Source organism: Lonchura striata, chromosome 17 (genome assembly GCF_050655825.1).
Source record: "Lonchura striata isolate lonStrDom1 chromosome 17, ASM5065582v1, whole genome shotgun sequence".
NCBI lineage: Eukaryota > Metazoa > Chordata > Aves > Passeriformes > Estrildidae > Lonchura > Lonchura striata.
In genome coordinates this window covers 14,457,607-14,484,284 of record NC_140719.1, presented here as the reverse complement: position 1 = coordinate 14,484,284, position 26,678 = coordinate 14,457,607, and the positions used below count along the sequence as shown (strand labels likewise).

The 26,678-nt window shown below is 37.1% G+C and overlaps 1 protein-coding gene across 9 annotated transcripts in view; it reads right to left on the bottom strand.

Moving 5' to 3' along the window:
• Positions 1 to 1,079: 1,079 nt before the first annotated feature.
• The window catches only part of RALGPS1 (Ral GEF with PH domain and SH3 binding motif 1), a 74,509-nt gene continuing 48,910 nt past the window's right edge, over positions 1,080 to 26,678 (bottom strand). For 4 of the 9 annotated variants that reach the window (XM_085556431.1, XM_085556433.1, XM_085556434.1 and 1 more), the window contains 10 exons: positions 25,479 to 25,546; positions 13,976 to 14,102; positions 13,291 to 13,430; positions 12,056 to 12,107; positions 11,701 to 11,781; positions 9,505 to 9,610; positions 8,429 to 8,521; positions 8,161 to 8,266; positions 6,673 to 6,764; positions 3,459 to 6,277 (listed from right to left, as the gene is read on the bottom strand). In XM_085556431.1, coding sequence (XP_085412557.1) covers positions 6,248 to 6,277; positions 6,673 to 6,764; positions 8,161 to 8,266; positions 8,429 to 8,521; positions 9,505 to 9,610; positions 11,701 to 11,781; positions 12,056 to 12,107; positions 13,291 to 13,430; positions 13,976 to 14,102; positions 25,479 to 25,546 — 895 coding nt within the window. In that variant the 3' untranslated portion in view covers positions 3,459 to 6,247. Of the gene's footprint in view, positions 2,002 to 3,458; positions 6,278 to 6,672; positions 7,508 to 8,160; positions 8,267 to 8,428; positions 8,522 to 9,504; positions 9,611 to 11,700; positions 11,782 to 12,055; positions 12,108 to 13,290; positions 13,431 to 13,975; positions 14,103 to 25,478; positions 25,547 to 26,678 lie in introns of those variants that run through there. The other 5 variants (XR_014949243.1, XR_014949242.1, XM_085556436.1 and 2 more) reach the window with 5 other exon arrangements.

The window sequence follows — 26,678 nt, the reverse complement described above, 5'->3', positions numbered from 1 at the left end:
GTCTGTGGGATGAGACAGGTTTAAAGCTGAAAGCAGGGAAAAGTGCAGAGCACGACAAGTCCAGCGGCTTCAGGGTACCAAGGAGGCAATGCTGGACCACAGCTGAGGCTACCTGCAGTAAAGGCCTGGACTACAAAGTCTGTTAGATCTGAGCCTGCAAGGGCAGAGCTCAGGCAGGGGCTGGGGGCCTGGAGCAGAGCTGAAATGGACTACCGAGCCCACAGTGGGGTGGCAGGTGGGCTGGTCAGGGTCATTAGTACCCACAGGGCTTTTAGAAGGTACTTCCTTTTTAACTGAGGTACAAGAACTCAACATACATGTTTATAGGCCAGTTACTTAGGGAAAAAATGAAAACCACCAAAACTGCACCAACCCCATGACAAACCAAAAAATTGTTAGAAAAAGTCTTTCACTTAAAGACTTCAGGTTTGCTTTCACAAACCTGTCCCACAACGTCACAGCTGTATCAATTTGCCCTGGTGAGTGTGGATTTTCCAGAGGGCTTGTACTCATGCCTGGAGTCCTCTTCTCCTTTTCTAAAGCAGCTGTGTCACCTAATAGATTCAGAAAAGAACTGTGTCCATGGTCTATGTATGCCCCCTATCACCTCTCCTTTCCATAAATATATACGGGGCAGGGGGCGGGGGGGGAAAGTCAGTAAAAACTCACAGCAGGATTTGAAGATCAAGTCTCCTCAGCAGTTACTAATGTACATTTTTGGAGGCTGGTAGGTGAAATAAAAACTATTTCTACTCCCTCCCCCACTTCTTGAAATAATTAAAACAATTGGACTGCTAAACAATGCAGATAGGATTAGCTGGACTTCCAAGAATGCTGTATTTGAATGCAAACAAAGAATACCTTGTAATCTAAAAGGAACTTGCTTGGTGGGTTTTTTTTAAACCTTCACCTTCTAGTTGCCCCTTCTCTTGCTTTCCATGTTTTTGTCTGTTTGCCCCATTACCTTCAACAAGAAAAGACATATTTATTGTGCCCATGTCTGGTTCAATTTTATAGTTTTATATTACTAAAAGAAATGGTAACCATTTACTACAACTATCTTCCAGTGTTCCCAAGTGTTCTAGGGTGTTCCTTTGTGTTCACAAATTTTATTTGGTATTTTAAGACAGTGGTATCATTAACAAACTGTATGTAAAATAATTTAGTTAGATGGTTGTTTGCTACTTTTATTCATCAGGATTTTATACTTTTCTCTACATGTATGCTAGAACAAATCTGTTTTTTGACCTTGCTTGTTTGCTTTTTACTCAGTTACATCAGGCTTGCAAACCCAAAAGATGGATCATCTGAAGCAAGTAATCATTTCCAACACCAAATGATTCTTCCACCACAGTCTATTCTTCCTTGAACCTTACTTCTGGCAGAAAGAATATGGCTCCAGACAAAGTCCAGAAATACAAAGGATACTTCCTCCAGTTCACTATAATCTGCACTTTCTTATGGACCACTGTGTTTTAGCTGATGCAAAATGGGTGTTTCTAGCCTTCCTAATATAATTATATGAGATGCTCTTACATCCGGGTTCTACTAAGACCTGTAAACGCTCTCCAAGATATGGTGTATTTTCTGAATTTGACAGACAAATCTCCAGAGTAATGGATCACAGCTATGGAAACACCACAATCAACCATTAATTATTTCCAAAGAAAAACTAATGCTGTGTGCTAGTGCCCTCCCTTGTATACCTAGCACAGCATCCAGAGTAGGAACAAAGTTATTTAATATTTCTTTTTTTACTCTCTCTCTCCCAGGTTACAAGACAAGATGCTTGGACATAATGAGCATTTAATGAACTCTTCAGTACTTATCTTTGGGTGTTGTATGGCAAAAGCACATTACCTTATAGTGAAATAGGGCAATGCAGAAGGTAGTCCTCTTTCCCCCCTGCAATTTGATTCCATAACAGTGTCAACCTGGCATATTATGATAGTTGGTTCTCCTTCCTAACAAGCTCACTTTGTTTATTTTCTATCTTGTCACCTATGGAAAGGAGAAGAATTCTAGTCAATTTTCCTGTTTTAACTGATGCTATTAGTAAAAAGAACCATTTTTGATAGATATGAGAGACACAGATGCTTCCTTTATAAAATATTTATAAAGAAACACTGCACATAACACTGAAGGAAAATCATATAGATCCAACTTACTTTGAAGACTACCACGTAATAAAAAAGTCTTTGAACACTCTTCCTGTTTCTCAGGAATAACAGGAAAAGGAGTCTACTTCAGGAAAAGGATATATGCTTTCCTGTTCAGCTGTAGAAGTAACATTTTTATATTTGCTTGTTTTGCTCTCATCTTCACATGTAATATTTCTCTCAGACAACCGATCATGAAATTATGTTTCCACAGAAATTAAAGGGCCTTAATTACCAGTCATAACCTGGACCTTATTTACATTGCATAAGAAATAAAATCATAGAATGGTTTTAGTTGGATCACATAGTCCAACTCCCCTGCCATAAGTAGGGACATCTTCAACCAGAGCCCAGTCCTACCTGACCTTGAACATTTCTAGGGATGGGGTATCCACCACCGCTCTGGCCAACCCAGGGTTTCATTACACTCACTGCAAAAAATTTCTTCCATATATCTAGTCTGAATAAACCTTCTTTTAGTTTTAAACTATAATCCCTTCTTCTATCACTACAGGCCCTACTAAAAAAATCTGTCCCCATCTTTCTTGTAAGTTCCCGTCAAGTACTGAGAAGTGGCAATAACATCTCCTTGGCACATTTTCTTCTCTGGACTAAACAATTCCATTTGTCTCAGCCTTTCCTCATAGCTGAGGTGCTCCAGCTCTCTGATTGCTCTTGTGTCTCTTCTCTGGACCCACTGCAACAGGTTCACATATTTCCTATACCAAGCACTTGAGAGCGGGATGAAGCACTCCACATGAGGTCTCATGAGAGCTGAGTGGAGGGGCAGAATCCCCTCTGTCACCTGCTGCCCACACTGCTTTTGATGCAGCCCAGGGCATGGCTGACTTCTGAACTGTCAGCACACATGGCCAGAATATGTCCAGCCTCTCATACAGCAGCACCCCCAAGTCCTGCTCAGCAGAGTTTCTCTTGATCTTTTCATTAGAATTGTGTCAGCCTGAGCCACTCATCAAGTTTATCCAGGCCCCAGTCTTCAGGTGTGGCAACTGCATCACTCAGTTTGGTGTCTTCTGGAAACATGCTGAGTTAAACTTGAAGTGCAAAGAAATTTACGTTTGTCTCTACTTCTTTGGACTTTGCAAATCTCACTTGAAAAAGTTGCAAATTTGGAGGCTTTTTCAATTTTAGGCTAGAAATGTTGATTCTGTTGTATTTGTACTACCAAATGGCTAGACGCTGTGCTCTACAAAATCTGTTCAATTATATTACCATTCATTCACAAATAAAACATGCATGCTGCCTTTGAGCTAAAACATTCCTTCTGTACCTCTACTATTCTTTTTCAGAATATTTTATTGTCAACAGCATACGTACCCTGCACATTTTTAAACTTACAACCAAATGCTATTACTGTTGTAGTAAACAAACTTTTTTTTTACATTAAAGTATTTAATTAGCAAAACAATCATTATTATCAATGTAACAAACTGAAAAATGCAGCAACTCGATACAAGACTGAGGTAACAAAATACTTTGCCAAAAACCTAGATTCCAACACCAGAGTTCTTACAGGTGAGACAGTTCACAAGAATTATAGAAAGAATCCTTTACACAAATGGCATGCAGTGGACTGCTGGAAAACACAGCCAAAAATAGTGCAACAGTTTCCACACAAAACAAACCAAAATGTTGAAATTAATTAACATTATAGTGTGACAAGTCAGTCTCACTTTGAAAACTAGTTTCTTTGCCTCATTTTAGTGCTATTTGGAAAAGCATGCATTTTGGCACTGAATTGCATAAAAATTGTACATTTAATAAATTAATAATATTACTTATATCTTCACAAGTCTGAAAATGGTAATTATGACAATGTTTACTTTTACATAATTGTTGTAGTTGTTCTCTTTGATGGAGGAAAACTTGTATGGTTTGTGATATTTTTTTGTGAAAATGCTGTAACAATCAGTAGTGATAGGCAACCCATTGTATTTCAATAGCAGCTTTCAACTAACCATAGAAGTACCTGGTAATAGCAGGTACCAGGTAAATGGCATCATAACACCTCTTATCAGCAGCTATGAACTGTTTAATACTTAAAGACTAATTTTAAATTGGTTTAAGATGTTTTACTAGTATTCTTTCACTGCTGTCATTATTCTTTCACTGCCATCAATCTGAATTTCTCAGTACTCTGCAGTAATTTCACAATTGTGCTATACAGAAAAGATGTTTAATGTCATTGATGACTAATCACAAAAATCCACAGGTGCAGAATAATACAGACTATACCATAGCCTAACAGCCTGAAGTAATTTGCTGACAGGATTTTACCACATTCAGAAGTTTCTATACCATCTCTAATGGTATTTGATGCTCTGCCCTTGCAGATAACCATGCTTTTCCTAGTTCAAAGTTGTCTTAAGTTAACAAAGGAAGAGAAAAACAATATAAATATATTTTTAATTACCACTTTTCTCACACAGTTCCTCAGTTATCAAATAAATTTTGTCAACTTTACATACACTTTCCCACATTCCAGGATCTAAATGCAGTTCTCATCAGAAACTGTTTTTCTTGAAAACCTGGTATGTATTAGGCGTTCAGGATTGTAACATGAACTCTTAAAAGAACAAGAAATTTACTTTTGACTGACATTTAACAATACAGATGTTTTTTTCTCCTTGTTGTTAGCAAAGTTTCAAAATTAAAATGTAGCAAATCACAGAAGTCCGCACAATACATATTGCTAATGCCAGGGGACTTTGTTCTAGTAGAGGCTCTGTTCACTTAAACTGACTTTCATGGTCTTCCTGGTTTGTAAGCTAGAGGCTGACTTGCCAATTTCTCCTCTACACAATCCTAGAAAAGTCATAAGCAGTTTTCTGGTGATTGATGAAGCCTGAATAATGATGCTATATGGCAAAAGTGTTTCAAAAAGAAAAAGTGATGAATTGAACATATGAACAGAAAACGATTCTGACTGCAGGAGTGCCAGGGTACAGCAAGAATACAGCACAGAGAGAGTTCCTTCGGAGGAGAAGGCCCAGTTACACTTCTTTTGTTTGTTCGTTTATTCTCTGGATATTGATGAGGAGACTTCTTTGTACTTGCTCCACTGTTAGACAGTGTTTCACTGCCACCATGATTTTATAACAGCAGTACTGTCTACCAGTACTAATGTCCTGAAGTCACAACACATACTGGAACTGAGTGGAGCCAAGAAGTCACCCACAGAAGCACAGAACAGAAAAAATTATATGGAGTCATTCTGAGGAGCCAGGACCATGTGATATATAATACCTGATCACCTGCTTCCCTGTGCTAAGGGATTTGAAATCAACAATGTTCAGACTGAACCAAAACACCAAATTTATAAGCAACTATGCCACTGGTAAAAGAATGAAAGACAAATTTCTGCACAACATAAATTTAAACAGCCTTAAATCTATTACCAGTGTATTCCTGAGCAAAATAACTGAATGAAAAGAAAACCAACTGTCCTATGCCAAAATACATTTTTCCCAAATAGCTCAAATATGAACAGCATATTGTCCAGAGATTTGATAGAAAATTTGAGGCAGCCACATTGCCAAGCAACTCAGTGCACTTAGATTATAAAAATGTTGTTCCACAATTTTCTATTCTAATTGACACTTTGGAGCAAGTTAACACTGTCAATCATTCTGTGCATTAGAAAGAGTTGAAACCCAACATGGGCCAAATATTCTTCTGTCACACAAAGCAGCTTAACAATAAAAAGAACCATTTGAAAAACAACAGGCAGAAGATAGAGCGCTCAGATTGCAGCCAAATATCAGTTCATGCAGTCTCTGACCACAAATAGCTGAGGGCTCTAGAATCCTGCAGGAGTCAGGATTAATCTTCTGTCCATCTAACTTGTCTGCTTTCATTCAGTGCATGAGACTTTATCTGGTCCTAGGGATAACATTCATTTTCTGCTTTTAAAAGCTGTGTCAGAATCACTTTCAAGTTACATAGGAAAGTGCTGAAATATCTGTGGCTGGCTCATGTCAGGAAAAACATTCTCCTCTTCCTCCTTAGAGAACAATAACCTGTTTCTTCAGTTTGGCACTTGAAGTCACACCAGGTAGGAGAAGAAATTATTCAAATGACATTAGATTAGCAGGTACCTGGAAGAGATTGTAAATTACTCATAGAATCATTACATTTGGGAAAGATCTCTAAGATCATCGAGTCCATCCTAGTATAGTTGCTTTCATTTTCCATGAGACAGTCCCTTCTAAAGAAGACATGAGGTTATCTTGCTTGAGGCAACTGAGAGTAGAGGTTACATGCTCTTAAGGTAACCAAACCAATAGCTAGACCTGCACAAAACCTGATTTGATGGGAATTCTCTAATTTTAAATAATCTTTCTTTCGCCTATTGAAAAAATGGATCAGCGTACAGAATGAGGAATTATGTCTGTCCTCTGTGTGTGCACACAGACTGAAAGAGGTAACTTTTCTAGTAAGGATTTTCTGGAAAATAGGAAAAAGTGGGTAGAACTAATTTTCACAACCTTACCTGAGGCTTGTTGCTTTTGCACGCGTCATCCAGATGTTTATGCCATAATATTGCATGAAACCTTGAACCAGTCTGAAACTTGTAAACATTGCCTACAAAAATAAGAAAATGAAAGACTCAGAATTTGCAGACAGACATGCAGTTTCAAAGGACTCTGATTTCTGTGCAGAAGCCAAAGTCCTGAAGTAAACTCTTAAATTAATGTGCACCTCAAATGTTCAAACATGATGCTGCTAATATAATAGAGCCCATGTGAGGCATGTTACCCAACAATTCTTGGGTGAAGCAAGTATGAGAACATATGTGGCCTCATAGGCAGAAATGCTGAATTACAGCCTCAGAAAAGACCATGTAGGTCAGTGTGCAGCAAGAAAACAATGCTTAGTGATAAGAGAACAAAGCCTGCTTGGTTAAGAAGCACAAGAACTATTTAGTTAAAGCAGGAGAGATATAACAAAGTTTCTAAAATGTAACAGGCAGCAGAACCTCAGTAGTTGGCAGAAAAAATTGTTACACAAGCACTTGATTTAAAGAAAAGGCTGACGTGAATGACGTGAATACTAGGAATGTGATCCCTTATATTATTGGTTAGCAGATGCATGAACAGTTACAGTATTGGCTATCCAGGCATGTGATATTCTAATCTGATAGTGAAAATATTACAAAATCTATATACACTTTTAATAAATGTTTCTGGTTATACCACAACTGGGGACTTCATACGCCGCAGGTCAGATCTAATTTAATCCTGGCTTTCTTCTCATCAAGGCTTCTGATAAAGCTTTTCATATTTGTAAACTTAGTTTTTCTTCAATGTCCTATTGCAAATTGTTTCCTGCAATCAAATATTGTGTGCATTTTAGTTAACACCCAGATGATGCACTTTACAGAGTAGATGGGACTCCATATCCAGCACCAAAGCTGAAAACATAGAAACTGAAGAAAGCCTCAAGAACCTGTCAGCAGCCACTCAAAGTGCAAAATAACTCCAGGAGTTTTCTTATCTTTTGAAGTTTTTCAAGTTTAATCGAGGGAAATTAGTTATGGCAGTGCAAAATTAATTATTAAAAAGTAATAATTACTTAGCAGACTTACTTTGGTAAATGGTTTGATATTTTAATTGGTCTCAGTGTAAGTCAAGATTTGATACTGACTGATTTTAAGGAAGCTATTCAGAGACTTGGAGATCAATGTATGGAGATACATGGATGTGCCGCAATCTCATGTTAGTTGAGGAATTTCTGTGAAACTTACAATAACTGTCAAAAGAATGTCTCTGCAGGCAGCACAGAAGCACCACAGCATATTGTAGAAATAAGTTCAATTTAATCTGTACCTTTCCTGGAAAATTCTGTATTGAAGATTTCCCTTTTCAGTCTTTTATGAGTGCCACTGCAAGTTCTGTATTCTACAAGCTCATTAATAGATATTAATCCATTTCCTGTCACAGAAATTTAATGCAGACATTGTCCATCTTGCAATATCTACCTTTGTCAGGGTTATTTAGCTGGAAAATATCAGGATGCTCTGGGTCATCAGGCAGTGCCACCATCCAGCCTACAATGGAGACTTTTTTCCCAGGTGTAGATTTATACTGGAAAAGACAGACAAGTCAATCATAGCTGAGACTGTAGCAGAGATTAACTTTTGACTGTAGAAGTTGTGCAGAAATATGGCTTAGCCTGGAACAGAAAGTACACTTCCAGATCTACTTATGAGTATTCAAGTTTTGGTTTAGAATAAAATTAAAGCTTACATGTTTTCTTTCAGTGCCTCTTAAAGCTTTTGCTCCAAAGTACAGAAGCGTTGATCCTGAAAGCATGACCCAGTATCTAGTCCATGAGGAGAGCTGAATGAAAAAGGAAAAAAATTAGGAAAAACTCTGCATATCTTTGACATTTCAAAAATGTATTCCCAGGCAAGTCCAAGTGCTACCAAAGTTAATTTCAGAAGCAAGGAATGGAGATAAAGCATGTCTCCTGGTGTAAATCAGCCCAGCTACCTAAAGCTTGATGGCTGGCTGTGAATACAATCCTTTTTTGTTGGGTATCTCATGAAAGTATCAGTACTGATTGTTTAGAGAAGAATAGTGTGCAGCCTTATGCTGTACAGATCTTAGATTTTGATTTAAAAAAAAATTATTGAGTTGACAACTCTGCAGTTCTTCAAATCTTTTAGCTCTGAAATGAACTGGGTAGCACGCGAAATACATCAATCAACTCTACAGAAAACAAGTTTTCAAATGCATAGGACTAGAACCATGTGTAATCCATGAATTGAGGTTAACTATGAATTGCCATGACTTTGGTGCTATGGGTGGCTGCCCTGCAGCCTTTCCATTTTAATGTGATATCTCAAAAGCACCAAAATATATTGTAGAAATATGTTCAAAAGAATTTTTACCCTCCCTTGGAAATTCTGTATTGAAGATCTCCCTTTTCAGTCTTTTATGAGTGCCACTGCAAGTTCTGTAATCTACCAGCTCATTAATAGATATTAATCCATTTCCTGTCACAGAAATTTAATGCAGACATTGTCCATCTTGCAATATCTGCCTTTGTCAGGTTAGCTGGAAAGTATTAGGACACTCTGGGTCATCAGGCAGTGCCGCAAGATTTATTTCTGTCCTCACAACACTGCTTGCTGGTTACACATTTGCTTCACTCCTGCTCTGCTGTCACAGCTAGAAACTTGACTTGCAAACTGCAAATTACAATTGATAAAACCATTGTTTTCTGTGGTATCAAGCTGAAGGTTTAATATAATCCTGAAAATTAAACCAGCCAGTAATGAATTAGGACCATAGGAATAATTATAATTAGAATCACTCACAGTAGGTTTCTTGCCTTCTTTGAGCAGTGTTTTTCTTCTTAAAGGCCCTTCCATGGTAATGACTCCTGTGGAACCACCTGCTGTGCAGCTGCATGCACCCATTGGGCTGGAGAGACAAAGCATTCCTCATGCATTCGAGCAGACAAATAAGGATGATAAGCGAGCAATATAATTTAGCTCTAAATATATGTATCCTGCACTGCTTTATGTATATTGTATAATCTGAAATGTGACTCTAGAATATGTGTTTTCCTAACCTAGCTGTCAAATAGAAACCAAGATCTTTCAAAAAGGTTCTATTCTGGGGGCTTAGACATGAAAAAATAAAACAGAATAAATACTGAAACCCAAAGTCAAAGTAAAAACAGGTAATTTTCTTTTTTATTCTGGTAAATTACAGAAATTACCTGAATTTCTGGAAATTTTTGGCTTACAATTTTACAAGAGCTCTTTTTTACAACAGCACCCACAAATGTTATTTCAAATTAAATGAAAATATCTTGCCTAATTGGAAAAGAGTTGGGAAAACAATATTAAAAATAAATTAAATAATTATTAGTAATTATTAAAAATAAGTTCAATAATTTATTTACAGAGAATAGAATAGTTTTTCCTTTTCCTGGATGAAAACTTCCCACATACAAAGTGAGAAAGAGATATAACTCACAGAATCCAAGTATAAACAAATTTAGAAATGTAAACAGCCATTAATAAAGTCAAAACCAAATGCTGATTGGTAGGTTATCTGCTGCTAACGTCTCTTCATTGCCACGTGATCACGACCCTGATGTTCTTATGTGGACCAATAGGGTTTATCAGCACCAACTAAATCATGTCTAATAATGAATACAAGGAAAAGGACATGTATGCTCTACCTCGCAGTTGCGAAAGGAACACATTTCTGTCTGTAAACGAATCTGAACTCATGCTGGTGCCAAGTGCTGTGCACAACCATGTCCAGGGAAGGACAGCCCTTCCAACTACCAGGTGTATCTTCTTACATTGCATGTACCTGCCTGGTCTCTGCTAATGTGCATTCTTGCCAATTCTAAATTCGACAGAGGCAGTAGAAGGTTTCAGAAAAGGAAGAATGACCAGAAGCATTAGAATTACTTGACGGTTGATAAATATAAGAAACATATTTTAGGGAGTAACTCTTCTTTGTGGATTTAATAGGCTTTTCACGTTTAAAACTTTGTACATTTTATATTTCTAGCTTTTGTATGTTTTTGAAACAGGTCTACCATGGTCATGTTAAGAAAGTATTTTCTAGAAGCAGCTGCAATAGCTGAAATACTGTTCCAAAATGTATTTCTTTACAAATCTATAAAGTGTGCATTTTTATTTTTGTCTAACCTCTAACTCATACTGTTATCAGATGTTACTGGCACAAGTAAGGCAGCTGTAATTTATACATTATATCAATACTTCTACAATGGCTGAAGCAAACTAATTTAAATAAAATAAAACCTGACTGGATTTAAACTGCAACTAAATCACAGTATTCACAGAATACTGATTCAGGGCCCTATTTTCTTAACTGTTCAAACATATGTCTTCATTTGCCAGCACCACAGAATCTATCAGGTTCAGGTCAGGTTCAGGTATACATGCAAGGAATTATTTTTATTTGTCAAACGATATCAAATTTTCAGTGTCACCTCTCTTAGGTCTGTAAATAGATTACCTGCTTCTAGAAAGTCCACTTTTTAGTGACTAGCAACATTGTGAACACCTGCTACATTTGCCTTGTGGATGTTCCCTCTCTTACTTGAGGTCCAGGGTCATACCCTTTTACTGAACAAAATCAACATGCCACACAGACACGGATAGATATTATTGGGTAGCTATCTGGTAAATCAGGAAATAAGATTCTGGGAAAGGTCAAGAAGGTATGCTTCTAACATCATCACTTGTAATAAAGGTTTCATAAAACCCAATGTAAAGCCTAGTTTTCTGCAAAATGGAAGCCAGACATCATTAGTTCAATCAATAGTTAAACTGAATTTCATCCGAATGGGCCATAACCCTGCTTTACCATTAATAGGAGTTCTTACAAGCAGGAGGGGGAGACTTCGTAAATTGTAATGGTCATACAAGGCTATTTGGACACAAAATACATTACACTAGGAAAGCGTAAAGACCCAAGTTGAAGTTTAGCACCATACAATGAAAGAGGCAGACCCTGAAATGTACCTGTAGACACAGCTTCGACTCCGAGGAGAATTCCGGATTGGTACCCTCCAGTTAGGCCCCAGTGTGGCATATAAACGACCCCTGTTTGTGAATGCAAATATCTGATGAGGGATATTCTAGTTTGAGATTTCAACAGTTAGGGTTTGGTAAACATGACAGAGATAGTTCCCAATCTTTTCAGGTCCAATACCTTTATGGTGCTTTATTTCAAAATGTTTGCCATTTTTTTCCTAACTAATCAATTATTTGATAAAAATAACTATTGATTTAGAGCTTACCTATGTTAGGGATCATTTGTGAATTTCTTAGCTAAGTCTGTAGAGTGCTCAGTGAGTGTACATGAAGACTAACTCACCTTTCAAGCCCTGACGGCAGCTCCTCACTAAATTCTGAGCTTTCACTGCTATCTAGAAAGAGAGTAGTACAGAGAAGGAGTAAGAAAACCACCCATGGGAAAATACAAAGCCAATGTATGTGGATCACCAGAATACTCTTTTGTATAGTACTGTGGACACCGCTTACTCAAATCATGTTTTGAAGAAGTGTTTAGAGTTCATGGTAAAATCTTTAGTTGGAAGAGGCTTACATGAGCCTCTCCTTTTATAGTATCTCACTCATAACTCATATTATTGCTGTGTTTTAATACTATTACTTTAATTTTCATCATGCTTTTACTTCAGAAGCTGAGCACTTCAGGTACATAAAATCCAGCTCCTTTGTAAGACAATATTTCTACCACAGTATCCATAAGTCAATTGAAGTTATTAGATATGATATCACGGTTTATTTTCAAGAAGCAAACGCACCTCTAATAGAGGATATGTCAGCTGTATGCTGCTGCTAGCAGTTATTAAAAAATATATATATATGATGGTATTAATAACTAAAGTTCCTATCTCTCCTTCAAGCCCATCACCCATTTGTCGCTGCTTTTCTGGCACAGCTATTTAGCTCACAGTTTTAATTTGCCCAGGACTGATCATCTAATGCTCAGTTTTAACACAGTGAGCTGTCCCCGTATTTTCAGAAGTGCAAAGATCATCTCAGTGTCTAACTCTTGGTCAAGGAATGTGCTATCTTTCACAGTAAATTTCTTATTCTAGAAATTGCCCGAGTCTCTTAAAAGGTGGCTTTCTCTTGCTTAGAACACAGATTCTTGATCACTTTTTTGATATTATAATAATTGCTTTATTAATTATAATACCAGAATGTGTTCATTTTATGTTTCTTTATAAGTCTTAGCGAGTACTGCCAAGCAATTCTCCCATCTTCTAAAACATATAGTTAAAATTAAAGCTTTCTTTGTGTAAAGGTAGCTTTAAAAATATATATCCACTTTCCCCCGGTAAAAGCTGACAAACACTTTGTGTCACACACCGAGCATCTAAAAAACCAATCTTCCTTCATGCCACCTTCACCAAAAGCATCAGTGGATAATCGAGGAAAGCTGATGTAACGCTGACCAGGTAGCAGTTCTGATCTACTTTCGCCCATGAAAACCATCAGTCTTTGCAGGGAACTGACGCTCTCCCTAATGGTGTGCTTTGCGGTGTGTGTGAGGCGCAGGGCGCCGGGCCCGGCGGAGCGCACCTGCGGAGAGCCCGTTGGGCAGGCGCGGGCCGCGCGCCGGGCTCTGGCTCTCCAGCACGCTGTCGTCCAGCAGGTGCCGCGGCCGCTCCGTGGGGAAGGTGGCGCTTTTGCTCTCCACGACGCTCAACTGACACATCATACTGGAACGCGAAAGGAGAGAAAAACTTGAAACCCCTCTTATGTCATCGAACAGCAACCCTTGGCTCACATTATTTTCACTCAGTCTTTGCCTCATCAGCAGGTTATTAAGGAGCAGGCAATGATATGCTACCATGTACTGTACATATGCTCCTTTACTACCAAAATGAGTTTCAGATTTTACTTCTCTTTGTCAGTAACAATTATTAAATTTCTGCAGCTGGGAAGCTGTAAATGTTTTAACTCCTCCATACAAAACCTGAACATCCTTGGTGGCAGCAAAAGCAGATAAAGGAGACACACCAGGAATCCACAGACCGAAGTGGATAAGCATCTTTCATGTATTGCCAGTGCCTGGCACTAGCAGAGAATAGTCAGCAAAAATAACAGAAGTGTCAAGAGAAAACCTAGAGAATAAATAGAACAGCCTGAAACACTCTTACAATAAAGAAATTAAAAGGAAAAATACTAGCATGTTCTCTAATGCTATCTTAAACTTTTGTGACACATGTAACTGCCTGAGCATAAAACAGCTGAGATTACACACTTGTTTCCTAGGCTGTGACTCTTCCGGTGCCTGGGAACAGGAGGTGTAGGTAGGCTTGCTGCTACTGAGGCATCAGGACATGTGGGTCTCCTGCTGAATTTCATAATTGCTGACATGTCAGACGGACCTAAAAGACAGAGATTATTTCACACTGGACTGATGCAAATCCCAGAAATTTCATTGGCTGGTGTATTTAGGAACTGATTAAAATTAGTTTTTACAAATAACCACAAGGCACCATTTCTGAAGCACTGTTTCTTGCCCATTAGGGTTACACCATCCATTTTTGTTATAAATTCATTTCCATAATCTTAAACTCACTGGAGTAATTTTTAAAATAGTTTTGCTCATACTTTTAACAATGAACTACAAAAACTCTCGGCATCTTTACAACAGCTGGATGGGCCAAAGTGCAATATGCAGAGCCATAAAGTTGGTTTGTACTTCAGGTGTGAACAGGAATGTTCACATGTGTTTTGAATTTTGTTTACAACTTTGTTTTGAATAAACTGTAAACAATCTGGTCATACTGACTCACAGCTTAAGCATATAAGAAAAACCAATGGCTTTTCATATACCTAATGGACAGACAGATGCATTACTTCTCAAATATCTATGAGCTCTAGAGATGTCTCACTGCAATCATTCTTCCTCTCAATTTATGAGGCCTCACAGAAAACATGGACAAACTGGTTTTGTTCCAGCTCCTCCATGCTGTTCACAAAAGTTAGGCATTGACCTTTGCAATACGGTGGAAAACATGGACTATCATCATCCTCAATAAATGCCAGGCTCTTTTTGGCTTTACAGCAAATAGTTGAGATTTCACTTTTCAACACTTAGTTATGGGATTGGTGCTTGTGATAAAAGTGGGAACAGTGGTCATGAAAGTCGTCATCTGCCCCATATCTTTCTCCTTGGGACAGTCCAGGTACTAGCAGAACAGACTTTCCTCTACATTACAAAAATTACTTCTTGGAGGTACCAGCAACATCAGCTTAGTCAGTTTCTGGACTCCTAACAAAACCCACCCATTAAGAAGTTGACACAAGAAGAAACTCTGTAATGTGAAAAGTCATGTACAATCATCATCAGAATCTTTACAAAAGTGTCTGGCATTAAATAAGCAATAAACGGAAACAGAAAAAAAAACCAAACTCAAAACCAATCCAAAACACCAACATTCCATGGCACAGTTTGACAACAGGATGTGAATGTGAACTTTTAATAGAAATGGTTCTGAGAGACAAGACTTCCCAGGGAAATGGTCATGGCACCAAGCCTGTACAAGGTGAGTCTGGTTATATCACAACACCCTTAGTGATATACTTTAGTTTTATGTAGCCCTGCAAGGAGCAGGAAGTTGGACTCAATGATTCTTATAGGTCTCTCCTTACTTGAGACATCCTGTTTCTATTTGTTATACAGGCTGCTCTCTTTACCCTGAAGCACACTGAAGGAAGGTATCACCTTCTGCCTTGAACTGAGGATTCATGAGACACAAGAAGAAATAGGAGAATCAGTAATGAGTTTATCCCAGTAAGAGGCAAAAAAAACCCCCAAAAACAAATAAATGCAAGATGCTTTCCTGCCCATACTCACTCTGCAATATAGACTTATATCAAGTTGTAGGAAACAAAGAAATTAATTCCAAATTATTTGTATTTTTATTTCACCATAGCCCAGACTCTGGAATTTCACCATGAACTGGACTGTAACTAGGAAAATATGCAAAAGGGTTTTCCCTAGAAGTAAGGGGAAGGATTTAATCCACAGAATGTTCTGCACATTTGAGCAAACAATTCATTATGCTGCTTAATTAATAGTAGAGTCCCAAGCCAAGCAAAAAGACATAACTTCTTTTAGCAATACAGAGAGGAGGGACAAGTTTGTTAGAGGAAGTTTCAATAGTATTATTCATCAGACCATCAGTTTAGTAGGAGAACAAAGACAAAACAGTTTTCAAGCATATTTTCTGCCTTATTCATATATAGCATCAGGATAGCATTTTTGCCTGCCTGCCTGCCTTTGCTACCATCACACAACTGCAAATTTGTGAAACACAGCAGTCATAGCATCAGTCACTGGCCTATGCAGCTTCAGAGAAGATCTTATACCTAATGGCCACATGCAGTTTTAAAAAAATGCACTTTCAGTCATTACTTCATCCAGAGATTCACCTAAAGATGCACATCTAGGATGTTGGAAAGGGTCCATTACAGCATTCTTGCTGAAGATACAATTAAAGTTTTTATTCATTTGGGCTGCAACACAACATTGGAAGCTTCTTCTCTAAAACCAAAGCAGCTGATCTTCCATTTCTGCTATGGAGGTGAAGCACAAATTCAGACAGAAAAAGTACGATTATGAATGCAATTATGTGTTGTCTAGTTTAATGTAAAAAATGTATGGATTCATAATTCACTATTAGGTCTGAAAAATCTTATCTGCTGCATTAGTACCAAGAATATGCATTTCACTAAAGTCTTTTACCATGGATTTTCATTACAAATTAAAATTTATGCAGAGTCAAAACAAATGCCTTCAGAAGTTTCAAGTTCTTTAGTTTGAAACCTCCAGTTCTTCTGATGGACTAGGTTCCCAAAAAAGGAGTTTGCTCTATATGCTTTCTTTGTAGTGTCTTTCCATCAGATGCTTTTCAACTTGTGAACAGGAAAATACTTAGGACTATTGAGGTACTTATTACTTGCTAAGAAGCCTCAAATAGATTGGAACTGAAACCCAGGATAAAGCCAGTGACAGCTAAAAGAGAATTTCCCTGAAAATGATGAGCATTTATCAGCAAGACTTTAATTTGAAACTCAGCCTAAACTTCAGTGTTAATATGCCCACTCTGAGGCTTGTCCCTTAATTTGGCTGCATTATTTGTTCATTTTTATATTGCTTCCTGTTGTGTCATTCAGGTATTTCTGATGCCATTTCTCAATCTTGATTTACATTAAGTTTTTTTTCAAATGGATGATATAAGTTCTTTTAAGTTCACTGAATGCTATTGAAGTATTATTTTTAACAACTTACTGAAACCACAGCCTGTGAAAGAGTAGCAGTCTTAAGGCATAGCCCTAGAGAATTATCAGTATAGTGCAGTGCTTTTTCACGCAGACATTGCGCCACATCTAGAAATAACTGTTAAATTTTGTAACACATAATAGTTTAAAGGTTGTTTCTCACAGTGGAGAATCAGAGACCTGGAAGCAGTTTGATTAATTTTGTTCCAAACCACTGATATGCAACAAAACAAAAGCAAGAGACTACATAAAAATTACTTTATCAGAAAGAACAGCAAAATAACAAATCCAGTGCTAACACAATCAAGTTACTACAAAATCAAAGCTGGCTGGATTTGACTCCAGGTAGGTTCAAATGTTACTATCAAAACCTACAAAGAGTGAGATATTATCTAGCAAGAAATAATAGTTTGAGACTTTTCACTCTACGCTCCCATTTTTTCTCCCTCTCTTTAGGGAGCATGGACTGAAATTTACTGTAATACAATTGCAAAATGAAACTATCTAAAGATTGATCATTATAAAGATGATAATTGCTTGATTTAAGCAAGAACTTTCATTAACTGGACATCTTCAGAAGAAAAAAAGTTTGATAAACTGCCATCCTCCCCCTGAAACAAATTATGTAGCATGTCTAAAAGGACTCCATATCTCAGATTATAATATAATACTAGGGAATATTATGAATAATATAAAAATAATATTAGGGAATAAAATTTCAGTTCACATAAAAATATTGCTAGGCTTAAGGAGTGATGTGTCAAGGGTGACAGAATTTGTGGAAATATGTGTAAGAGTCTTACAACAGTCCAGCTTGGTTTCCTTGCTATTATATAAGGCAAGCACAATTGCTTGCATCAGTCCTGTCAAAGAAGGAAATGGACCTGGGTTGACAGACCACTGGAACAGGCTGCCTAGAGAGAGACTGTGGGGCTTCCTTCACTGGAGGTACTCCAGTGCCATCTGACACAATCCTGTGCCATGTGCTGCAGGATGACCCTACTTGATCAGGGAGCTTGGACTAGATGACCCACTCTGGTCTCTTCCAACTATGCTGTGATTCTGTGACTTATTCAAATTCCTAGTTAGGTGTCTTCAGTGAAGATCCTGATGGCAGAAAACAGAATGCTTTGTGGGATCAGATGAAAACAGAAATATCATGTGTGCTGGTATTATTATGGCTGGACTGACCATTTTCAATCTAGTTCTGCATCCTCCTCATCTCCAAGGCAAGAGAAGGAAACCCACACATTTTAGCTCTGTTAGCCCTGTGCTAAGGTAATAAAGAACCTAAACACCTTTATAATGTCTTTGTATCTGCTCTGCTGTCAAATGTCTGTGGAGAAGAATGGTGAAGTTTATAGAGTTCTCCTCAGCTGGCTACACTTAGTTCAGCAAGAAATCTGGGGTGCAGTGTCAGCATGAGTTATGGGGCATAGGGCAGATGACCTAATTTCTGTAAAGGAATAAGAGACAAAGAGAGCCCATGTCAAGAAGGATGCCAAAGAGGGTAAGCAGTGAGATACTGATGACAACTGCACAGACCAAGGGATGTTTATGGACATACCAGACTGCTGAGCAATTAGCTGGAGAAGTTATGCCTGATACTGCTGATAACAAAATTCCAATATTTAAATTCATTTGGGATTGAGTGATTTTGCCCCTTTTTTCCAGTAAGTGAAGTCATCTGCTACTGCTAACTCTTGTCTTTACTCTTCTGGCTCCACTCCTAGTGCATACTGTTACCATGATTGCTATTCTGTTATTTTGCCTTTCATGGAGACAAAGCACTCTTAGCAGGATTTTCCAGTCAGCTGGCATGAACAAGGGTTAGTTTGGTTTTCATTATTTCTCAGCATCATTTTCAAGATTATGCTGACATGCACAGGAATGACATATAAAAATATTAAAATGTTATTAAAAATGTGTTTGCATTAGAGAACGTGAGATAACTTCATCAGAGCAAGTTGAGTGCTGTTCAGAGATCTGTGGCAAGAACATTTGGAAAAGTTTACCCATATCCCAAAGGATCTCACTGTTTTTTCCTTTGCATAATTTTTCCATGAATAATCCTTCAAATGTTATAAATGAATGTTACTTTTGCAATCCTTCAGTAAAACATGTGAACATTTACAGTCTCCAGAGCTGTTAGAAAAAGCAGCATGGTGAGGGAGTTACAGTTCACAATTTTTTTCCACTAAAAAGCTATCAACAAACCAGTACTAGATATGCAAACTAAAAACTGAAAATGAGTTGCATATTATATGATGAAGAACTGAGTAATTTTTCAGGAAAGTAGATCAGACTCACCTATTCATATTTTTTGGTGAGCAGTTAAAAAGTAAAACTTAGCAGCTCTGTTTCTAAAAAATAAAGACATTCCAAGCCACAGACTCTCTAGTTAAATCTTCACTGTAAATTTGTACTACCCTGCTTCCATTGTAACCAGTATGTGATAATTAAAACTTTCAAAGAAAAAGACCTAATTACAAAACACACAATAAATAACTTTAGATTAATTTTGTGCACAGAATCAAGAATGACAGAAACAAATTATATCTAGAATGATGGCTATTATAAAAGAGCAGTTTTAATTTTCAGAGTATTGCTTTACAATTAAACAAAAGGCTACTAATGTATACAACATGTAAGAGATATGTATGTTATGGCTGTTTCTCAGACAAGAGCAAACTAAAAACAAGAATCTGAGTTCTTGACTGCACTTTCCCATGCTTCTCCAAGCTCCCCAAAAGCTGTGACACACACACTCACACACACATGTACTTCTGACTGCACAGTAAGCACACTTACTGTATAGAAGTGATATTTTCAATTTAAATGTCACTTTTATGGAATCACTAATTGTCAGCATTTCTTTTACTTATTCTGTACCAGTGGAATGTGCAAACCCCAGACTTACACTTCAGCAAAAACGCTGAAGTTTTTGCAGTTGGATCTACAAAGCAGTATATGGGCTTGGGTGACATCAAGATTGGCAATGGAGACATAGCCATTGTGAGAGCATAGTTGCAGGGAAATTAAAATAACCAATCAATCAAAAAAAAAAAACCCAAAAAACCAAAAATACCCCAACTTTTTACAGAAACCATTTCAAGTGACTGCTGTGAAAAAGGAGTCAAAACCAAAAGACCAAAACCAACTAAACCTCCAAAAAACAAGGCAGAAAAGCCCTTTGTCCTCTGGCTGGTCTATATTTGTAACATTCCTCAGGATAATAGCTTAATAGTTAAAATAAGCATCAATGAACTAAGACATTAGTCTTGTTTAGTAAGGAAGTCACAGAAAGTAATAGAAAGCAAGGAAGTTAAAAACTGAGCACAATCATTCTCTCCATGGAAAATTTGAATTTGTTTTGACAGACTATTATTCTACAATTTTTTTAAAGCTTTGGTATGTTAAGAAAAAACCCACAGTACACTAATTCCAGCTGGATTTAGTGGTTGATAACATGTAAATCCACAGATTTCTCTGGTATTGATTTGTTTCAAAAATACTCCAGTGAGTTGTAGAAGTTTCTGAGGAAAGTATAATAGAGGAAGAGAATGTAAACCAAAGAGTAAAGTTTTCTGGACAGTCTGTAAATTTATGTGAAGAAAACTTACTTCTTCCATTTCTACCCTAAGTCCTGTGTAAGAAAAGCAGACATGGTGCACATGAAGCAATGACCAAGAACTTGCACAAGGATTAAACAATCCTCATTTCCACAGAATGACTGGCTGCTAAAGCACTTAGCACAAACTATTTATTAGTTGCCAAAGCAACCAGTAAAACAAATCACAAAACAAAATGTCAAACTCAGTGTTTACATGGAAAATGATGGTGTGGGGGTATTTTATTATAAAATGCTGTAACTGCTGTAAAGATATCACTGATGTAGTATAGTTCAAAGGGTTACAAATGTGCAAACTTTCCCCAGACTTTCTTCCTTCTGTTTCTAGATTTTCAACTCTTATATATCACATACTCTACATCCAATAATTGACCTCTTCTAATTAATTAGAATATGTACTCTAAGCTTGTTATGAGCTAGCTCTCAAAGCTGAATGGACTTGGCAATATGGGCTGAATTTTACGCCAGTAACAAAGAAGAGAATATACCTGTTTCAGATAAATTATTCCACTTTCCCAATATGATGGTAATAGAAAACCTCTGGTCTAATTATATTCCCCTCAAGAATTACAACAAGACCTACTTGGGATAAAAAACAAAAAGAAAAAAAAAAGAAGAAAAAAAAAAAAGAAAAAAAAAACGAAAAAAGGAGTGGCGAGGTCCAACCCTGCCCCAAAATAAGGGCTACCCACAGCAGAGGCTTGGCTGCTGCTAAAATTTAATGCTAGGTATTAATTTTAATGAAGGGGTTAATTAAAAATCACAGAATCAAGACCAGTCTTTGAGTCACTTAGTATTAGATAAAATTTTCTGGATATGGTAATTATTTTACCATTATTTTAACTTTTTATATTGTTTTTCAAGAGTAAATATGTTATATTCCAGAGAATGAGTAACCACTTTGTATGTTCTGCTTAGCACTGCACCCTGAACTTTTCCAAATAATATGATGAGAAAGAGTAAGCATAACAGAATATTTATTGACTGAGCTACACGTAGTGTGCAAATTCTGAGGCACTTCAGTTGCTTAGAAGGCTTACATTTACCATTTACTGCATTAAATCTTTTCCTTTGTTCTGGAAAAGTTTATTGAGTTATACCTTCCAAAACAACCTAACAGCCATACCATAAATGACAAGCACCTTTCAGCTAACACTGCAGCAACAGAGATGTCTTTTGCAGCTAATCCAACTAGAAACTGTGAACAGTTAGCATACTATAAGCTCTGCAGCTACATCCTCTCTCTCTCTCTCAAACCACAGCAAGGCAGAATGAACAGACTTAAGTTGCTGCCAAGGAAGTTGTGTGAATCACACGGTTCCCAAAAGCATTCAACTAAACTGCTTAAAGCTCCTTCTTAAATGCTACTTGTGAGGGACAAGAAACTCTGCAGCGTTATGGAAGACATTAAATCTTTTTGTGAAAGCACTATTCACAATTATATATGCATTTGGTAATTAAATGAGACCCTCTTAGCCACTAATATACAAAACATAGCTTGTTGTGAGACAGTCACTTTAATCAGATTCCTGCCTCCTGTTTGAATTTACTGGAAAACTAGTTGGCAAAAGAAGTGGAAAATGGACACATGGTTTTCTCCAGCACTTTGCAAACAGAAATGCTGCAGGACTTAACTGTTTTTATTGAGCCTCACACTCATAAAGATATTTCAAGGGGAAAAAAAGAAATCCACAATGTCTCTGGCCACAGTAAACTGCTACAATTTTTTTGAAAGAGAGAAAACTGGCTAGAAGATAAATTCACAGTGCTGGCAAGTAAAATCCATTTCTATCATCAACACATGCAATTATATTTTAGAATACAAAGATGACACTATTCTCTGCACTTAATCCCATTATAGGCTCTGGAATTAATACCAATGGCATTGAACTTTTTTTTTGTCTCTGGAAACACATGCTGATCTCTAAGGCGGCAGCATGTCACAGGCAAAACTCGACTAGACATTGCTATTAGTAACGTATTAACCTTTGTACTATCAAGACAACTTAACTGATGACTGACCTTATGGGCTAAGAACCTTTAACTTTAAATCACTATTATCAGACTCCCATGCCTTAAACTATTAACTGGAACATTAAACTACAGCCCAAAGTATTTTGAGATCATCTATTATCATTGTAGCTTACAGCCTGCAAAGGATTTACTTCTGGCATGCAATGTCCAAAGTGGAATTAATTTCAAAGTATAACTTGAATCCAAATAAAATTGACAGCAATACCTTTAAATGTGCTATTTTTAATTCTCCATGTTCAAATATCTCATTATTGGTATTTGAGTATCTTTGTTCAGAATTATTCAAAACTAACATATGGCAATACTCCTATTTATTAATGTTGTGAAATAAACAATAAAGTATTGCCTTCATGCTTAGTTAGATTTCAATTTGAATTCATGCTAACTTACTTACTAAACCTTCTCCAGGAATAAAGTTTTCAATAAAATTTATTTTCAGTAAAATGTACTGGATTCTATTTAGTAGCATTTTTCCAGCCACACAGGTGCAGCTCACTCAAAAATTCCTGTGGGTATTACAAAATGTTGATGGCATTCATTGTCTAACTGGCAGTAAATGAGAATCCTCTAGCTGAACAAGAAATAAATACAGCAGTCCACAAAAGGATCAAGCTTTCGAAGGAAATACTAACACAAGAATGGAGGAATAGGAATGACTCAGCACTTGGTGTCTAGTCATCACATTAATTCTCACTCTAAGTAAAGCAATCTTACAGAGCACTTAAGGGCACTGTAGATTTAGAAGAGAAAATTCACCCACTCCTAATACTAACTGATACTATAGGATCACATATTCAATGAAGTAGGTACTACTGAATATTGACCCAATCATTTTCTGTGGACTCCAGCTGAGCTCACTGCAGTATCATGCTGTATTCTTTGCCTAGATCAGACAAATTCAAATTTGTACAGTTCCAACTTTGGAACTGTATTTTTAATTGCCTTCCATTAGAGTTCTAATAAAGTCTCAGCCCTTGATTAAGACTTACAGAGTACTGGTGATGACCACATGCCATGCTGCTATGACTGAAATCGTATTCCATAATCATATAAATGAAGTGTTAACATCAAAGTTCAAGAGTTGAGCATGTAGACATGAGTAATATAAAGTAAAAGCCAGAAAATAAAATGTTTACTTGTCTGCTTTATATATGTAAGAAAAATGCAATCAAATGAGAGGCAATGACTTTGTTTCAAGTCTCTAGTTTGAAAAATCAAATCCTCACAAAAGCAAGAGAAAATGTGGCATGATGTGGTGGGTTGACTTTCATGGGCTGTCAGTACTCCCCATCCTTCACAGGACAGGGTGAAGAAAATACGATGCAAAACCTTTGTGGGCTGAGATAAAGGCAAATTGATTTTAAAAAGCAATGACTGTGTCCAAAAGCAAAAGAAATAAAAAGAAAAAATTATCGTCTACTTCCCATCAGCAGGCAATAAAAAGCCATGGCCTAACCCAAGCATTGTAGCCCATGCTTAGGAAGATAAACTTTAATAATAAATGCCTTGCTCCCACCTTTGTCTTAGCTTTTATTGATGAGTGTGTCATATGGTGTAGGATATCTCTTTGGGCAGCTTAAATCAGCTGTCCTGGCTATGTACCCTCCCAACCTCTTGCCCATCCCCCAACCTACTGGCCTTTTTGGCAGGGGGTTGGGTTTGGAGAGATAGCCTTGATGCAGTGGGCACTGCTTAGCAGAAGCCTGGTAACTTATCAACACCTTTCCAGACACAGATTCAGAGAACAACACCGTGATGGCTCCTGTGGGGAAGTCAACTTGCAAATGCATTTCTGTATGAAGAAAGTGTTCATTACAAACTACTTTTGAACTCATCTAATAAAAAAAATTCCTGTGAACTACTCCTTTATGCAGCAATTAATAATACTGAGCATTAAGCAGGGAAAGGAAAAGCACCTTCCTAAAGAAACTGAAGACCAGGTCAAATGTTTATCTGACTCTGTGAATAGCAATCACAATACAAGGACAAACAAGAGGTTCCCTATAAACAACTGGTCATTTGACAGCAGCCAACATGAAGAGCTGGGAGGCAGAGGAAAAACACATGGGATTTTTGTTCATTTTTTATTTAGCATCTTCCTTTTTCTTTCTCTCATTTACTTTGACTTTCATTGGTGAGAAAAAAAGACATTTTTAATGCCAATTAAAACTGCATGTCAGATGTGGTCGGGACTCCTTGGGGTTTTTACATTCACACATGGTTTTACATAATGAGCCAGAAAATTGGCCACTCAGGTTCAAGAGATTAAAACGTAACAGCTTTTGAGATAATGGCTCTTATAGCAGGAAGTATATTTCACATAGCCTGATGTTTGTTTAGCCTGGTCATAGCAATAAACAGCAGATTAATTTTTGTCAACTTATGGTGCTCTAGTTTTTCAGATGTTGCTAGAAGCTGTTGTTGCTACAAATCTTTTGTCCTCCTGCTGTTGACAATGAAATTGTTTCAAATATATGTGATCACACAGAAACCTGAAGGAAGAATTTCCTGTGTTATTCACTGCATTGGTTTTTTTTTTGTACTGCAAGAGGGATCTTTTTTCTTCACTTATAAAATAATGATGAAAACACAAGCATTTGTAAAAAAAATCACACAATCTGACACCTGTTTCAACACTAGCAAACACTCTGTGACATCCCTTGAATTGGGACTGCTTTTATATAAGTCAGCAATCTTTCTTGTTGACTCATGTTACCAATGTACCTCCAGGTTTTCCCATATACTTCAGTAGAGGATTTCTGTAATTAAAATTATTTCCTTACTCAAATTTTCAAATTATGTTTTATACCTGCAAGATCTTCTTTGGAGGAAACCAGTCGAGGAGAGCTGTTACCTGGCTCAATTCTTAAAGATAATCTGGAAAAACAAGTTTTTAGAGAAATTAACAAAAAAAAAATTCTCAATAGAAGTTGAAAAAAATTGAAGAAGTAATTATTTTGGCAGTGCTAACTAGGAATTTTGCTTTCTTGGAAGTGTAGTTATTTATTCTGTGATGTAACAAAACAATTATTTTTTAAAATAAATCACTATCTGTCAGAACCAAGAAAGAAACTCTGAGGAAAGTCTATGAAAGCAGAAAGAGAAAACATTATTTAATCCTCCCTCTCAGTTCAAAAACGTAACTTCATCCAGCCTTTTACCTTGGGAAAAAAAAAAAAATAAAAAAAAAAAAACCAACTCACAAAGTTAGTAATTTAGATACAAACCTAACATTTTATTCCATCTAAACATGAAAGCATATTTACTGTTACCATGTGCACACAGAAATAGCAATTGTGTTACTGTGACTTATAGAAAAGAAGCTCAATAGGACAAAGTGACCAACACTTAAAAGTAAAAGAAAGTAATTAGAAGAAAGTATTATATGCCATGCTGCCTCACTCCATGTGTTTTACTATGTGCTCACTCCTCTTGTGCTCTCAGCACTCCAACAAATCTCAATCTCTCAGTGCACATCACTTCTGCCATTTCTCAAGGCACTCTTAACTTGACATCCATGGGTCCTTTGCTCTGTACCAGTCTGACAAAAAGGTCTACATGAAGGACTACAATGTTAAGTAAATTTTAATGGAATAGGCATAAATCCAAATGAAACAACTGCTGTCATTGCACAGCAGTGAACACACACAAAAGCTGGAAAGTTTCTAGCTGCAGCACCCTGCTGTGCACCCCAAGGAAAGGCTTTCTGACTTCAGATAAAAACATGCACAGGGGTGGAGGGAGAAACCTATGACAGCATTTCAAAGGGAATATATTCTGACAATGAGATGTCATTCCTGAGCCACCTTCTCCTCTATTCCCCCTCTCCTCCAGAAGGCTGGAAAGAATCAAAAACATTCTTTATTTCCAAGAAGAGATACTGACAGTCAGTACAGTTTCAATCAGTCCTGGCTTGTTTGCCACCACCCAAATTCAATTTTGCAATTCCTCTGACACTCCATTTTCCATGGAACAGCACAAATTCCACGCTTGCACATACATGCCCAGT